The 18,366-nt window shown below is 41.1% G+C and overlaps 1 protein-coding gene across 1 annotated transcript in view; it reads left to right on the top strand.

Annotated features, from left to right (window-relative positions):
- adcy2a (adenylate cyclase 2a) overlaps window positions 1-18,366 on the top strand; it is a 179,729-nt gene that overhangs the window by 135,157 nt on the left and 26,206 nt on the right. The window contains exons 5-17 of the mRNA XM_056257663.1: window positions 1,105-1,253; window positions 1,628-1,739; window positions 1,952-2,079; window positions 3,615-3,773; window positions 3,912-4,044; window positions 4,247-4,423; window positions 5,404-5,447; window positions 5,816-5,896; window positions 6,019-6,088; window positions 6,290-6,387; window positions 6,588-6,672; window positions 8,807-8,944; window positions 15,035-15,154. Of these exons, the coding sequence (XP_056113638.1) occupies window positions 1,105-1,253; window positions 1,628-1,739; window positions 1,952-2,079; window positions 3,615-3,773; window positions 3,912-4,044; window positions 4,247-4,423; window positions 5,404-5,447; window positions 5,816-5,896; window positions 6,019-6,088; window positions 6,290-6,387; window positions 6,588-6,672; window positions 8,807-8,944; window positions 15,035-15,154 (1,494 nt within the window). The remainder of the gene's footprint in view (window positions 1-1,104; window positions 1,254-1,627; window positions 1,740-1,951; window positions 2,080-3,614; window positions 3,774-3,911; window positions 4,045-4,246; window positions 4,424-5,403; window positions 5,448-5,815; window positions 5,897-6,018; window positions 6,089-6,289; window positions 6,388-6,587; window positions 6,673-8,806; window positions 8,945-15,034; window positions 15,155-18,366) is intronic.

The following is an 18,366-nucleotide window of genomic DNA, read 5'->3' as shown; positions in this document are numbered from 1 at the left end:
CTGATTCAATCCCACAATGCACCGCAATAACGAGTGTACAACCGATGTACGCTCAACGGCTAGAGAATACCCATAATGCACTGTGAGAGTCACGCGCTGAGCGTCTCACCAGGAGATGGCGCCGCAGCTGAATCAAATCATCCATCCATTTTCCAAACAGCGCTGGTCCAGCGTATTATCAATAAATTAATTTTTCATTTGTTATTAAATTGTTAAATTAAGGTTTATATGCTAGTTTCCATGTCAGAGTTCAAGATAAATCTTTTCATTACTACTGGAGCTGCCAGTTTGCTGTTTTAAATGATTATTATTAAACAGCAAGCACAAACTATGCAAAATCAGCAGCCCTTCCGGCATTCAGTGTCCGAATTCACTCACTCGTATTCATCAACTCCAAGTGGACTATATTAGTGGAGTAATGTAGGGAATAGTGAATGAGGGTATAGGGGGCGATTTCGAACACAGCAACTGTCTCCAGAATTCTAGCCAGCCACACCTGTTCCTCATCACTGCACTCATTATCCTCCCTATATATACACACACATTCATCTCCTTTATTGTCTGGTCTCCAACGTGGAAAAGGACTAATAACCCGTGCTACTTACCTGGGCTGTGTTTCCCAAAAGCTTCGTAAGCCTAACTAACGATACTTTTGGGAAACGCAGTCCTGATCTTTAACGCTAATGTCTCCAGTGGATTCCCGTTCTCCGCCTGTGTTCCCTCGTGTTCTCCTTGATCCATACTCTACCACTCCAATACCCTGGTATTCAGAAAAGACTGTTGTTCATCTGCCATCATCACAGTACTGTGCTATATCTTTGCTACTAACCTGTTTCACATCATATGATGCCAGCTTTCCAGAATTTTGAAAAGAGCATAGGCCTACTGTAAATCATACATCATGCGTTTTAATCACTTATTTCTTTCCAATCCATTTGTTCAGATGACTGTGAGCAGTCTTTTATGTACTGAAAGCTTTTATATCAGAGTCAAGTCTCTGCTGCACTTACTGAAGGGACAAGCCAGACAAGAGTGTAGGCTATATGAGATATAATTATCTCACTTCTCCTGTGTGGTGTTTTTTTTTTTTTTTTTTTGCTACAGGAACGTCTGTTGCTGTCTCTGCTTCCTGCTCACATTGCCCGAGTGATGAAAGCTGAAATCATACAGAGACTACAGGGGCCGAAGTTTGGTCAGGTGGAAAACACCAACAACTTTCATAATTTATATGTACAACGTCACACCAATGTCAGGTGCGTAACCCCATACCACAAAATGAGAATTTCTCACTAGTCACAATCATGAATCATTTACCACTAGCTATACTCCTTTGTTCTGTTGCATGGAAAATAAAATAATCCTGAAGTAATTAACTCTTTCCCCATCTGCGTTTTATAAAATAGTTGCCAGCCACCGCCAGCATTTTTGATAATTTTCACCTAATTTTCATGGCCCCCAGAATATTTTGTTGTATGAATATCTGAACATGCAATAATCAAAAGAAGGAACAGACTCTCTGCTTTTAAAAACAAAAGAGTTATACAGTTTCAGATCCATATAAATATAAATCTTAAGTATGTATGTCCTTTTCCATTCCAGTGTCACACAAATGTATATTCTCTTACAGTATTTTGTATGCTGATATTGTTGGATTTACCCGCTTGGCCACCGATTGCTCACCGGGAGAGCTGGTCCATATGTTGAATGAACTATTTGGCAAATTTGATCAGATTGCCAAGGTAAACTAAATCTGAAAATGAGTCACTTCAGTCCAGTAACTGACATGTACTTTATTGATACAGATGCTTATAGCTTTACCATTTCCTTCTACTTTGGAAAATAGATTACTTTATACAAATCAAATCAAATGTGGCAGATTGATTACCAAGAGTTGCTCTTATCAAGATGTTTTCTGACTGTTGAAGTCCTTGAATGTTTCTGTGTCTTTCAGGAAAATGAATGTATGCGAATAAAAATTCTAGGGGACTGTTATTACTGTGTATCTGGCCTCCCAGAGTCCTTGCCAAATCATGCCAAAAACTGTGTGAAGATGGGACTTGACATGTGTGAAGCTATTAAGTAAGTTCAGCAAATTTACATGTCTGCTTTCAGTGATTCTCAGCTGGTGTTGTTAATGCAAATGTAATATTTGATCCAGTACTTTACATGGTTGGTATATCTCACTTCTGCTGTTGGTTATGCATTTTCTAAATTTCGACATATTGTGTGGCCTATGTAGTTCATGGTCATTTTAATATATTGTACTTTTTTTTTTTTTTTACAAACAAACATTTTTGGTACTTGATATCCCCAGTCTGGCTTTTGGAGCAAAACCAATTGTGAACCATTGGTCTAAACATATATCGAACATACATTTCCAAAGGGCTTGTTCATCTACTGATTGTTTCTTATAGATCTTAGCTGAAAGATTATTTGCATCAGATTAGCTTGAAAACATCTGTCCTAATTTCATAATTATTATATGTTCTGCAAACCTGTTCACACTTTATCTCTGAAAAACAACACTTTATAGCACATTACCACAAAATACATAATTTAAATAATCATTCTGTTTCTATCTACAAGTAACTTCAATTTGCATAACATTAAAATCATTTTATAATAAAATAAATAGAGTTTTAAGCAAACTGTGTGCATACTTGCTCTATTACTATGACAGAATTTAGGCAGAGTCAGTCCAGCAGCAAAGCTTCTATCCCAGTCCTATAATCCTCGGCGCAGAGGGGCTGATTGGTCTCGGCCCGGTGCTGCTGTGAAGGACATGATACCTGGCTGTCCTGATAATGATTCAGAGGCCTTAGAGGTCAGACTGTGGAAAATGACTGGTGCTCAGTCTAGACGAGAGAGCTGTCTTTCTCTTATCTCTACCTGTTCTGCAGAAGCCTGGAAGAATGAAATCTCTCTATTAGTAGTTGCAGGCAAATTGTGGAGGTGGAAAATATGCTGAGAATTCCTGTTAAAGGGACAAACTGATTGCAAGGAAACTTGTCACAATCACAGTGTCAATGTATAATCAACCGGGAGAAAAATGCTATATATATATATATATATATGCTGTATGTTTTGAGTGCTCAATCTAAGTCAGTGTAGACTCACTAGAGTTTTCATAATCTTAAAACCAAGTGCTAATAAATGTTTTACAGATCAGCACCATTTTAAAGGTTGTATCAGCGATTTCATTCCCAAAAAAGGCCCAAACATAAATGATCACATTCATCTAATCTTTCCTAACGATCCGCTAGCTGCCCGCCCCATAAACAGGCCGTCAAAAAAAAAAACGCATCTCTGTAGGCAGTCTGAGATCTGCACACAAAAACAATTGGTTTCACCAACCACTCAAAACCAAAATAAATAGTGTTCCAACCAATTACCGACAGGGGTTCGTTGATAGACGCTGGCTTCTTCTTCAGCTCCGACTTCGCGCGCAACCGTGCACGAGCGCAAAACCTCACAACACCCACCCCCTGTCAGTGATTGGTGCATAGCCATGTCTCTTGTCTGAATGTGTTTCTAATCATGTTACAGCATAAGGTTAAATCAGTGCTCTGATGTGTGATGGGATGTGTTGTTTTTTCTTTTTCCTTTTCTTATAGGAAAGTGCGAGATGCCACAGGGGTGGACATTAACATGCGAGTGGGAGTTCACTCTGGAAACGTTCTCTGTGGTGTGATTGGCCTCCAGAAGTGGCAATATGATGTCTGGTCTCACGATGTGACTTTAGCTAATTACATGGAAGCAGGTGGTGTACCTGGGTAAGGTTTTTATGTAATTGTATGCTTCATTTATGTTGTTATTCATAATTATAATATGCATTTTCAGTTTGTGTAAGATGTGCAATTGTTAAAAATCTGGTGAGAAAACAATAGTAATTGCAAGTTCTTGATGAATAGACGAGTCCACATCACCTCAGTGACCCTTGAGCACTTGAACGGGTCATATAAGGTTGAAGATGGAGATGGCCAGGAACGTGATCCTTATCTAAAAGAGCATGGAGTTGTAACTTACTTAGTGATCAACCCAAAGGTATGCAAATCTCTAAACAAATGAATAGTCACTTTTGTTTCCTTCAAGTCTAAAGCTCTCTTTCAAAACTTTATTGCCAATGCTGCTTTACTTTTACAAGCTCTTGCGTCAATACATATTATGTTGCTAAGTTGTCCAAGGTACTTAGTTGAGTAGGTTTAGTGAAGTTTGTCTAGAATCTAGTATGTAGTTTTTTTTTTAGGTAGAGAGAAAGAGTCCTCAACACCACTACAGACCCAGACACACCATTGACGGGGCTAAAATGAGAGCTTCAGTGAGGATGACCCGATACCTGGAGTCCTGGGGTGCAGCCAAGCCTTTCGCCAACCTTCACCACAGAGACAGCATGACCAATGAGAACGGAAAGATCAACACTGCAGTGAGTCTTCCTATGAACTTTTCAAGGCCTAGATTTCACAGTGGAGACCTAACATAGTATTTACCAATAATTTTGTATTGTACAAAAGTAAATGAAAATGTCCTTAAATCATTTTTAAAATGACCGCTGACAATTTTGAAAGCAGAAGTTTGATTTACCTGCCTAACACATGAAACAAACACTTTGTTAAATTCATATACAAAGCTGGAAAATCGGCCTTTGATGTTAACATCAACGGCTGTCTGTCTAACGAAACTCTACAGTATTTTGGCAGCAATTTTGGCAGTATTTTGATTAGATGGACATCCTTTGATGTTAGGAACATAAGATGTTTTACTATTCTAACAATGCACGCGTAACTGGTCCTACTCGACCCAACCCGAGCGGGATTGGAAGGAAGCAGCATCTAGCGCACCTCTTGAGGCCAGGGGAGTGAGGTTTACATGCAAAGCTCTTACTGGCCTAAATCCGTTACACACGATAATATAGTTAATGGTATAGTTGACCCAAAAATTTAAATTATGTCATAATTTGCCCACCCTCAAATTGTTCCAAACCTGTATAAATTTCTTTATTCTGCTGAACACAAAAGAAGATTATTTTGAAGAATGTCGGTTACCAAACAGCTGATGGGCCCCACTGACTTAGAATGAAATATATATGAAAAAAAGTCCATCAACTGTTTGGTTACCGACATTCTTCAAAATATCTTCTTTTAGAAAGATATTCATACAGGTTTGGAACAACTTGAGGGTGAGTAAATGATGACAGAATCTGGCACAATTCTGTCAATTATCTATTATTTGCATAATTATCAATTAAACAACATAATAAAGTGTAGGTGCTGCTTCTAACAACAATGTAAAGCAGTCGCAAGAAGCTTTTCTTCTTGTGTCTCTCTTTTTTTCTTTCTTTTTTTTTCTTTTTGAGATGTCCCTACTGCTAAAATTACTCACCACCTACTCCTTCCTTATTAACAGGATGTCCCCATGGGCCAGTACCACTTTCAGAGACGTTCAGAGAGGTGATTTAAGTTCTGTATCTTTATCCAACAATCACATTATGTGAGCATACTAAAAGCAGTTATGCTACAGTAGATGACATATTTGGTCTGTTCTAAAACCTAGTGAGCTGTCATATACTGTCTGTATTGCACATGATGCGGCCTTAGAAACAAGGTATCTTAGGAGGCAGCATAATTTAGATGCCTACCTACTGGAATAACCTTTACTTCACTACTTCCATAGACATGTTTTGACTTTTGTAATAGACATAGTGTAGAAATATATACTGAACAAGGAATATGCATATAATTAATTGAAATGGTAAATATATTTTAAATGTTTGTGTATGCAAGACAAAGAGTCATTAATAAGTCAGTGTCCTCTTCAGAACAAAATCTCAGAAGAAGCGTTTTGAGGAGGAACTCAATGAGAGGATGATTCGAACTTTCGATGGCATCACTTCTCAAAAGTAGGTAATCTCATATCTCAGCAGTATATTTACCCCTGATGTTTAATGACCCAGTTCTTTGTTGGTTGGTTTTATCTATCCATTTCTCTCTCTCTCTCTTTTTTTTTTTTAAATTTCCGTAGACAATGGCTCAAATCAGAAGACATTCAGAGAATATCCTTGTTTTTCCACAATAAAACATTGGAAAAAGAGGTTAGCATTGATACTTTGCAATGTTTACTTGAATTGTTGTTATCCATAGTTCATCAATAACACATCAACATATCAATAATTAAAACACAAACCTGTTTGCTTGCACCCACAATGACACGGAATGAGATGAATCAGTCAACTAAATTAAAAAAGACACAAGAGTCAGATGCTCTGTGAGAACAGTGTGTCTATTCCCTGCAGTATAGAGCAACGACCCTGCCGGCCTTCAAATATTACATCACCTGTGCCTGCTTGATATTCTTCTGCATTTTCATCGTGCAGATCCTGGTCCTGCCAAAGTACGTTCATTCATCCTCTGCACATGTTTCACAGTGCATGACAACACAAGATTGTAGTGGATTGTAGTGAACTGGAGCTGTCAGGGTGAATTTGTTGAATTTGAGTTGGAGATGTCAGAATGAATTTGTGAGCGAGAACACCTGTTCTCACTCTCTTCAGTTTGTGATTTAAGACACCATGTGCTCTCTATCTATTTCAGAACTGCAGTATTGGGAATATCATTTGGAATGTCCTTCTTAATTCTGTCTGTCATTCTGCTCATTTGCTTCATTGGGCATTTCTTGGTAAGTGTCAGTGGAGTCTACAGTGTTTATTTTGTTAATAATGTCAACACTGTTTGGTTGACAATTACGTTAAGTTAGGTACATAAAATTACAATTGCACAAACTATTTTTTCTTCTTTTTAGAATAAATACATTTGTCTGCTATTGTTTGGAGAATTCTGTGAAAAATAAGTACACTTTTAAAAAGAGTACGTATTACAAAAATAATATTTTAATGAATATATTTAAGTGTGAACTGAATATAATGTTTTTGGACACTTAACTGCATGTTGTTTACAATTCAATTAAAGTGTATTATAGTTAAAATTTATATTAAATGCAATTAGTTGAGTCTTTTTTGACCCACTTATGTGCAAAGATTTAACAAATAGAAGAACAAATAATCAAATTAGCAATAAATAGCACAAATAAATACACCGGAACAAAGTTCAGAAATTTCAATCAAATGTAAAATAACACTGCAGTTTTAGATTTTCTTTTGTTCTTTCATTAACAGTAATGACACAGACTGCGGTAGTTATACTAGCCTGTTGTCACTTTAAGACTTAATGCACAGATCCAATATACTGTAACACATGCGCATTCTTTTTCAACTGTTTACATTCACTTGAGACATGTGTTTAGAAGGATATTTTGACATTATTTTGACACAATTTTGTGTTTATTTGTCCGTTCAAGTGCAAGAAGATGCGAAAGAGAACTCTATTCAGTATTCGTGCACCATATAAGAGGCGTCTTGGATGTGCAGAGCACAGAAAATAGCTTGCGACTGCCGAATTGAATTCTGTTTTGCGTCTTTTTGCGCTTGAATGGTTTTAAACCTCATCAAAATGCACAAACAGGAATCAATAAGCATTTTCGAATCTTAAGTATCCGATTTTCAATTCCCATATATCTATCTATATATATATATATATATATATATATATATATAGGGGATTTTCAATTCTCATATATATATATATATATATATACATATATATATGGAATTACAAGTTGCTTTCAAACTTGCATTTTATGGGACTAGGTTTAAGCCTTGTCTGTGAAACCGGGGGTTTATCATACAAGTGTGCAAAGTTGGGATCGTAAAATAAATAGCATTGTCAAGTTTTAAAAGGGAAGAGAAAATGCATCCCATATCTTTTCTTTTCTTCAAGTCAAAAGAAAATACAATCTAAATTCCATTAAACACATTTAGGGCCAGATTTACTAAACGGCACATTTGCATCAGAGAGCAATCCCATAAAGCACAGATAGGAGTGGAAAGTTCTGCGTGTGATCTATTGACGACCCGCAAATTACAGAAAACAGACGCAGCCGGATCATTTCCATAACGACTAACGCAATCTACCAAGAGCAGCGCATATTAGCATCTGGTTGAGACATGCATACCAGTTAAATGACTTGTGCAAATATTAGTAAATCACCTTGCATGATTAATTTGCATTAATCCTGGCTTAATCTAAGCCCTGTCTGTGAAACCAGACCTAAGTGATTTAACACACACTATCCAGGATAACACATCTGTGACACTTTTTTCGGTCACAACCCACCAATTGAGAACACCTGGTGCAGAACACAAAGAGTTGTCATTGCTATATTCCTTATCTGTTGGAGTTCAAGGACATTGCAAAGATGAGCGAGTCTTTAGTTTGACTCAATGAAAGAATCTATAGACACAATATATCATGCTTTATATATTAGACGGAGAGATATTCCTGCATTAAAAATCAAATTGGTCTTGGTTCGTACAGTATATAGCAGAATAAAACAGAGCTTTGCAGGTTGGTGCTGAGGTCATGTTCATTGTGTACATTTCGGAAGGTCTTATGCTTGCTTAATACTGTGCTTGAAATGAAGTGAATCATGTGTTTATTCTCCACCATGACCTTGCGATGACCGTGCGTCAGTGGAGGATGAGTTATACAGATTTCCTACCACAATAATATGATTCATCCCACCACACAATTTGGTACTGCACTAATGTAATATATGTACTTAAATAACTTTACATAATACATTATCCTGAAAAAATAGTTAAGAGACTTTCTTTCTAATCATCTTTTGAATTCTATGAATAAAAAATCGTACTTATTCTTTCTGTATTATTTTCATTTGTGTTGACCAACACTAGCATTGCAATAAGACGGCATCTGCATCTTGGCACTGGATCCTTAGATCCTCCGGAATCATCGCCAACAAGCCCTGGCCACGCATCACCCTCACCATGGCAACCACAGCCCTCATCCTGATCATGGCTGTCTTCAATATGGTATGTCAACCACAATGATACAGGACATTTCAAATGAATACTTTTGTGCTTATGGTCATACAAATACAACACTGAGAAGCTTCCTAATTGGATCACACACATTACATTAGGGGCATTGACCACAGGAGTCTGACATGCGTTATTGCAAAGTTTCTTGGCAGAGAGTTGTGTCCATCTGCGCCCCGACTGCAGAGAGCAGTTTGGCCTCCAGTTTTGGCCATTCCACTTGTGGCATATGTCACTGTTTGTAAACAAACATGAAACAAAATTGTCAGTGTTAATCTTGTATTTATCTGTCATACAGGTCGGGGGGGAAAAAATCTTATTTGTGTAATAAACTGTATGATTTGTCCTATGCAGTAGGACAGAAAAACATTTCAAAAAACAAATTGCGTTTTATTAAATCAGTTGATTTAATTCATTGTTCATTTATTTTTCATTTACTAATTAGGAGAAAATGAAGTCACAAATCACAATCCAATTATGAACATTGCAGTTTTATGTATATAAATATTATATATTTATAGTTTGTCAGAGGAGAACTGCCCCCCCCGACTGAGCCTGGTTTCTCCCAAGGTTTTTTTCTCCAATCTGTCTCCTGATGGAGTTTTGGTTCCTTGCCACTGTTGCCTTTGTTGCCTTTGGCTTTTGGCTTGCTTAGTTGGGGACATTTAACATTTAATATTCAACAATAATACTGATCTGCCTGCATTGACACCATTATATGAGAACTGAACTGAGATAGACGATGACATCACGGTTTTCTCCAGAGCGACTAGATGTATAAATGAACTAAATTAATAACTTTTTTACAACAAAAATGAACCATCACTGAACTTACTTAAGCTGGACTATGATGCTATTTTCTTCTAGAAACAAACTTTGTTGCATTATTTTCCTGTTATCTCTTTAAAGCTGCTTTGAAACAATCTGTTTTGTAAAAAGCGCTATATAAGTAAAGGTGACTTGACATGACTTGACTTGCCATTGGAATAAAAAAAACGTCTCAGGTTACGTATGTAACCCTGGTTCCCTGAGAGGGAACGAGACGCTGCGTTTAGAGATGCGGTGGGAACGCTCTGCGTGATTACGTCGTGAAGCACATGTAAAATCAGTCCAATGGAAGCCCCGTCATAGGCGGGTGACGTCATAGACCAGGAAACTATAAAGCACCCCTGAATTCAGACCGCGCCAGCTTCTGAAAAAACCTGAAGCAAGTCGATCAGGGCATGCAGGAAGTATGGCAGGCAAACGCAGCGTCTCGTTCCCTCTCAGGGAACCAGGGTTACATACGTAACCTGAGACGTTCCATTTCAAGGGAACTTCGAGCTGCGTTTAGAGACGTGGTGGGAACCCCCATACCCACTACGCCATAGTGACAAATGCCCGTTCTGTGTGAAGTCCTTGGCGCACACTAAGAAGCAAGCAACCTAGCCCCAGGCGTGGAGAGGTCAAGGTCATAAAACCTAACAAATGTATGCGGAGAGGACCATCCTGGCGCATTACAAATGTCAAGAAGGGAAACCCCCGAAATTAAGGCCGTAGAGGCCTTAACATAGGTGAAGGCTGACCGGCCGCTTCATAAGCCAATGATATAGCCTCAACTATCCATTTGCTCATTACCTGTTTAGATGCAGGGCACCCTCTCTTGAGTGACCCAAAGCAGACAAACAATTGTCCAGACATACGCCACAGGGCAGCCCTGTGAACGTAGGCATCTAATGCCCGAACTGGACATAACAGGTCAGTTGTTCCTGATCTGGGGTATTAAAAGGTGGAGGATAAAAGGCCTGCAGCACTATTGGGCCCCCAACATTAACTGGGACCATAGGAATATATCCCGGTCTAGGGTAGAGAAATGCTTTCACCATACCAGGTGCAAATTCCAGAAATGAGGGAGCAACCGGCAGGGCATGCAAATCTCCAAATCTCTTGATAGACGAAATAGCAAGGAGAAATAAAGTTTAGAGTGAGGAATTCCTCTGAAACCTCTTCAATGGGCTCGAAAGGAGCCAAAGCCAGACCCTCAAGTACAATGGCCAAATCCCAAGCCGGTGCTCTAGAGTGCAGTGCAGGTCTCAACCTCAGTGTACCACGGAGAAAATGAGTAATAAGAGGATCTCTCCCGATAGAAGTACCCCCCCGAGGGGTGTGGTAGGCAGATATAGCCGCCACGTAAACCTCTAGGGTAGAAGGAGATGACCTAGCAGAGAAACGGTCTTGCAAGAAATCAAGAACTGAACCAACAGGGCAGTTAACAGGATCTAAATGACGTTCACCACACCAGGTGGAGAATAATTTCCATTTCAATGCATATAGTTTTCTCGTGGAAGGAGCTCTGGATTGGAGAATGGTCTCAACGACCTCAGTCGAGAGACCGGATTCTATGAGCCGGGCCCCCTCAGAGGCCGAGCCCACAGTATCCAAACTCCAAATGAGGGTGAACTCCCAGGAGCAAAGATATCGGGAAATGCGTACCGGTGTAGCGTCAACCACACCTAATACATCACATCCAGTCCAAGTGGAGCTGGATGTGTGAGGGAGAACCAAATAGAGCAATGCGTTGTACAAACGATGTGAAAGGTCGACTTGACTTTAGTTGACCAAAGTTCTCCCTAAGAAGCTCCACCACCTCGGGGTGAAGTCTCCAATCCCTGGGCCTCAGCCCCTGCCTCAACAGGATATCTGCTCTGATATACGAGACCATCAGTGTATTGTCCGCCATTCGCCGAGCGACCACTCATGATCGCCCCCACTTGTGAGGGAAGCATCCGTCGATAGCAATATGCGTCGACAAGAAGCCCCCAACACTGGGCCTGGGCGAGGAACCAAGGTTCTTCCACATGACCGAGGCACGAAGGCATAGCCGCGTGACCTTGATCATGCGAAAACATATTTCCCCTCGGAGAAAACCCCTTGGTCCCGAGCCACCACTGCAGGGGTCTCATGTGCAGAAGGCCAAAAGTAATTACGTTGGACGCAGCTGCCATGAGACCCACCAGTCTGAAACTGTTTCACAGTGAGTGACTGGCCTAGATATACCCCAATACGGCTGTGAGAATCGCTACACCTAGAAAAGTGGTCCTCAGAGCACACTCTTCTTGGCGTTGAGAGGCAACCCCAACATCCTTAATGAGACAGAACGACATCTCGATGCCGAACTGCCATAAACTCACATTGGGTCAGGATCAACCAATCATTGATGTAGTATAATACGCGAATGCCCTGGAGTCTCAGAAGAGCCAGAGCTGCATCCACGCATACTGTAAAGGTGTGGGGTAATAAACCTAGGCCGAATGGAAGAACCCGATAATGGTATGCTTCGCCCCCGAAAGCAAACCTCAGGAACCTCCCTCATCCTCTTTCGGAAACAATGAAGTAATGGCTGTCTGCTGGGATGAGGAACCCCTTCTACAGCTCCTTTTGCAGAAGTGACAGTACTTCCTGCTCCATAACCAAAGCCTGCTCGGGGTCCACCAATGAGAGGAGGACCCCTAGAAATCTGGGCGAACGAGAACCGAACTGAATTCTGAAACCCTTTTCTATTGTGTGCAGGACCCACTGAGAAATATGTGGCAGTAGTTTTCACGCTGCCAGAAATTCTACTAGGGGAACCAGTCTCTCAAGACTGGCCTCTGGATTTGTTTGAACAGTCACTACGGCGCCCTGAAGCGGTGAACCGGCAGGGAACAACCGAACTGACCATTCTACGACCCTCCTCGGAGGATCGCATGGGGACGCTGACACCCTCCTAAGAGGGCCGCAGAGGAAAACGATTTCTCAAAACCGTCCCTTGGTTGAACAGTCACTACGGTGCCCTGAAGCGGCGAACCGGCAGGGAACAACCGAACTGACTGTTCTACGATCCTCCTCGGAGAGAGTCGCCCCCCAGAGGTCGCCGAGGAGAAACGATTTCTCAAAACCGTCCCTGCCCCGGAGGAGCCCTCAGAAGCCTGATAGCCTCGTTTTTTGCGACAGGACTTCTTGTCTAAGCTTTATTAGAGATGATGACAGTCCTCAGATCTTGCCTACCTCTAACTAGCTTAGTTCCTACGACCCTCCTCGGAGGATCGTTGGAAAAAGCAGGCACTTCGGCGCCCTGAAACGGCGAACCAGCAGGGAAACCGAACTGGCAGTGCTGCGACCCTCCTCAGAGAGTCGCACCCCAAAGGGCGCTGAGGAGAAACGATTTCTCAAAACCGTCCCTACCCCAGAGGGGACCACCCTTAGAAGCCTGATCACCTCGGCGTCAGGGCTTCTTCTTTGTCCAAGCTATTTTAGAGATAAAATAGTCCTCAGATCTTGTATGTCTCTAACTGGCCAGACTGCGACCGCCACCCAGGTACCCCTCAATTGCGGAGGAGCCCGAATGTCGACGCTCTGTTTTGCACTTTGTGCTGAGAGGAGCTTAATAGGCCGAGACTGCTCCCGCCCAGCAGTCTCAGGAACATTAGATTGGTGAGGAAGAAACCTCTGGAACGCCGCTGAATGGTTTATTTCTAAGTTTTCTTGAAAGCGGAGCGTCCAGAAGAACAGACATAATTATATCTTTATTTTCCTTTATCTTTATATCAGAAAAACGAATATATATATATATATATATATATATATATATATATATATATACATACATATATATCACTCTGTGGCCACCAGCAGGAAACAACCGAACTGGCAGCGCTGCGACCCTCCTCAGAGAGTCGCCCCTCACATTCATCCATGTCCTTATATACTTTACCCACCAGCGCTGCCTAATAAAAATGTATTCATTATTTAAGATGGCTGGTGGGAAACGTAGGGGTTAATAACGATGACGCCGACTCGGGAGAGAGAAAGCTCGCAAGCGTCTCTTTAACCCGAGGCACTGTCATACTAAGATACTTAATACCCAAACATTACTATAGTTAGACATCTGGGGATTAAACACATAAAATACAAACCGGTTTATTCCACGATATCGACACCTCAGTGTGGAGATAGGGAAAAAACCGCAGTCCCCGACGAGGAGGCTGAGATACAGAGTTTTCCTGTTTTAAGATACAGTTCATCTAACAAACTCTTCTTTATTTTCAATCTCATAATGTTCAGCTGGCCAGTAAATATTTAACTGGCAACAGCACTAGATAAAACCTTTTTAAAAAAAGCTCCTCTTTATTCAGCAGAGTTATGAGCTGACTTATTTATTCATTGAAAACTCAAACATCTGCCTTTTTCTTAAGATTTGTATTTGTTTTGTTCTCTTTCTTTTTAAACAAAACACTAACGATACCAATTCCTCGGAACTGGAAATCGCAGCACACTAGATCTGGCATGTGAAAGCTGAGAAAGGGCGGAGCCCGTCCCAACCCCCGCTGTCAGATCCGTTTGCGAACCCCGAAATGCGAGCCGTCTCCGTGCCTCGGCAACAGAGAGACCCGCGCGGGGAACGCGAACCGAACCGTCCTCCTCGAAGAACGCCCGGCGGGAGCGGAGCGTCCTCACGGACAGCTTCTCGCAATGCTCACAGTCAGCTCCCTCGAGAACTGACTGTTGGCATGCTCCACTCCCAAACAGCAACAAAAAAGCTGATGTGTGTCCCCACCCGTGATGTAACGAGGGCAGGGAACAACACAACGTCTATAATCTTGCTTGCTCGCCATAATGTTAGATAGTGATATATATTGGGCTTGACCAACAACAATAAATAGACAAGCACAGATTTCACAGAGAGCGCTTGCTGAAGGTACAGAAGCTGGCGCAGTCTGAATTCAGGGGTGCTTTATAGTTTCCTGGTCTATGACGTCACCCGCCTATGACGTTTCGGGCTTCCATTGGACTGATTTTACATGTGCTTCATGACGTAATCACGCAGAGCGTTCCCACCGCGTCTCTAAACGCAGCTCGAAGTTCCCTTGAAAGGGAACCATTATTAAGATTCTTCAATATTAATATTTCACATTCCCCAGTGATACAATTGAAATGAACGTCGCTTCGATGTTGCTTTGATGTAACTTAAATGCTATAACAAGCAATAAAACGCCTTTTTTTTTGTATGTGCATTTCTTCAAATAAAAAAAACATTCATAATATTTCAATCATTTTTTTTTTCAGTTCTTTGTAGAAGACAACCTATCCTCCACAGATGCTGTTTATAATACATCAAATGAGACACTTCTTCAGCCTGATGGGCAACCCATATCTGACCTGGACAAGAACACATTCTACCTTCCTGTGAGTTAACTATAGTGTTGTGTGTCCTTGTTAGCATCTTAAATAAACTTCAGATGGACCTCCAAACTGTTTACTAAATATTTAGATACATTAAAAAAATAATTTTTGCTACTTGCTCAATTTACTTAAAATGATCCAATACAGTGCAGTTCTTGACACGATGGCCTAATTTAATTTGTGGATCATGCATGGAGAGTAAATGTGGAAACTAAGTGTTGTTTATGCGATGAGAAAAGCAAGAATTGTTTAATTTAGAAGAGGTTTTGTTAAGTTAGCTTGGATTGTGGTTAGCTTGTACTAAGAATGAGTATATTGTGAGAATGAGTATATTAGGTAGTGTAATTTTCTTATACAAGCACTATACAGTCTTGGCCAGAAGTATTGGCAGTGACATACATTTTGTTTATCAAAGTTTGCTGCTTTACTATTTGTAGATTATGTTTTCACGTTTCAATGGTATACTGAAAGTGACAGTGAAAGCCAAGTATGGTAACCCATACTCGGAATTTGTCATCTGTATTTTACCTATCCAATTTAGTGCACACACATTAGGAGCAGTGAACACACACACAGCAAACTATGGACACACACACACCCAGAAGAGGGCAGCCATTTTTGCAAGTGATTGGGGGTTAGTCATTTCCAGCCGGTATTGAAAATTGAACCCGCAACCTTCGGGTTACCAGTCTGACTCTTTAACCATTAGTCCATGACTGCCCCGAACTGGAAAACAGTGATATGCATTTGATAAGTTTTAAATGCTTTTATTGACCCCCCCCCCCAAAAAAAAACAAAAAAAACAAAAATGTTATGCAATATTTCGAGTTCTGACCCTTCTTCTTAACCTCTGCTATTCTCTCTGGCATGCTGGATATAAGTTTCTTGGCCCAATCTTTACTAATGGCGATTTATTCTTGCCTTATTAGCGCTTGGAGTTGATCACAATTTGTGGGCTCTTGCTTGTCCACTCGTCTTTTGAGGATTGATGGCAGGTTCTCTATGGGATTAAGTTCCGGGTAGTTGCCTTGCCATGGATCTAAAATTTCAATATAACGATCTCTGAGCCACTTAATTATGATTCTTGCCTTGTGACAATGAATGGATCATCACCAAATTGCACCTTGATAGGAGACACATGGATGGTCCAACGCATTCTCATCCCAAAGCGTAATATATTGACTCTTTTGACAAAGCGTCTATATCCAACGCACATGGCACCCTTTAGCGTCAATATAACACGCTTCGGTTTTGGGTAGCTTTAGGTCTGGGGTAGTGTTAGGGTTAGACCACTAGGAGGCGCCATATATCTGGACTACAGTGTGTGTCTGGACTACACTTATGTTAGCCTCAGTGACTACGTTTACATGCAGCCAATAACCCGTTCAAAACCGGGATATTAGCAATAACCCGGTCGCGCACGGCCATGTAAACACCGGCAAAAACCCGAATATGCTCATATCCCGGATTTTAAAAACTGGGATATGATACCTGGGGTACCCCTTTTCTAACCCGAATTTTTGGTCATGTAAACGCGCATCGGCATATGCCCATTGTGATTTGGGTTCTGCGCATGTTCTATTCGCAAGGAAGCTTGGTCTTTTTGAGTAGAGGAACTTCTCAGCGCATACAAAAACGCTAAAGGGTGCCATCATATGACGCTAAAGGGTGCCATGTGCGTTGGATATAGACGCTTTGTCAAAAGAGTCAATATATTACGCCTTGGGATGAGAACGGGTCTCAGGTCTTCACTGTTGTCATGACACAGGACTCATGATAAAATTCACCTCTTCTTCTCCAGACAATTGATTTTCCATATGCTGGAAGGGGGCTTTATCAGAGAAAATAACTGCACCAGTCTTCTGCTGTCAAATCCTTGTACTTCTGCAGAATTTCAGTATGTCATTGATGTTTTCTTAGCGAGAAGGGGCTTCTTTGCTGCCCTTCTTGACACCATGTCATTGTCCAAAAGTATTGGCCTCGCTTTGCGTGCAGATGCTCTCACACCCACCTGCTGTCAATACTACTCAGGGGGAGATGGTCCTGGCGCTTAGTGGACACTCTGGGATGTCATGAAGTCTTCTTCAGTGCAGTTGAGCCTCTCCTTGAAGTTCTTGATGATTCCCTAATGCAGGGGTGGGGAACGTTGATCCTGGAGGGCCACTGTCCCGCAGAGTTTAGCTCCAACCCTGAAAAAAACATTCAGCTGCCTGTAACTTTAGTAATCCTGAAGACCTTGATTAGCTTCAGGTGTGTTTGATTAGGGTTGGAGCTAAACTCTGCAGGACAGTGGCCCTCCAGGATCAACGTTCCCCACCCCTGCCCTAATGGTTCTTTCAGGTGCAATATTCCTTGCAGAAATTTCCTTGCATGTGAGGCCATTTTGATGCATAGATGGTTGCACATCTTTCTTTGGCGATAACCATTGCGAATACAATGATTGTGTGTTCACTTTTTACCTCCTATTATAACATGCCATGGAAAACTATTCAGTGTGAAGGTCATTTTGCTTGTTGTTATAGGATTATGATTTCGTGATTAATGCAGCTTAACCCCAGTTTTTCAAATAGGGATTTAATTACCTAATTACACAATGTCTCAGACTTATTCAGTTGTGTTCATTCTTAGTTTTCATGGACTTTTAGTTTGTTTTCATTAGGCACATGTGTTCCTTTGTTTGAATTTCCTGCAACTCATCAGTTTCCATGGACACTAATCATCATCACAGCTGTTTGCCATTTAGTTCATCACCATGTGTATATTAGTTCCTCACCTTCACTCAGTGTGTGTCTGGACTACACTTATGTTAGCCTCAGTGACTACGTTTACATGCAGCCAATAACCCGTTCAAAACCGGGATATTAGCAATAACCCGGTCGCGCACGGCCATGTAAACACCGGCAAAAACCCGAATATGCTCATATCCCGGATTTTAAAAACCGGGATATGATACCTGGGGTACCCCTTTTCTAACCCGAATTTTTGGTCATGTAAACGCGCATCGGCATATGCCCATAGTGATTTGTGTTCTGCGCATGTTCTATTCGCAAGGAAGCTTGGTCTTTTTGAGTAGAGGAACTTCTCAGCGCATACAAAAACCCGCGTGCAGCATACCGGAAGTAAACATGGCGAGCACAGCATACTTTTGGAGCGAGGTCAGTACCAGCACCAAAGCGCAAACAAAGGCGATCGCTATCTGCCCCGAACTATTCATT

This window comes from Rhinichthys klamathensis, unplaced genomic scaffold, assembly GCF_029890125.1.
Source record: "Rhinichthys klamathensis goyatoka isolate OS25496 unplaced genomic scaffold, OSU_Roscu_1.1 h1tg000006l_1, whole genome shotgun sequence".
Lineage (NCBI taxonomy): Eukaryota > Metazoa > Chordata > Actinopteri > Cypriniformes > Leuciscidae > Rhinichthys > Rhinichthys klamathensis.
The sequence above is the reverse complement of the archived record's forward strand: the minus strand, read 5'-3'. Positions and strand labels throughout refer to the sequence as shown.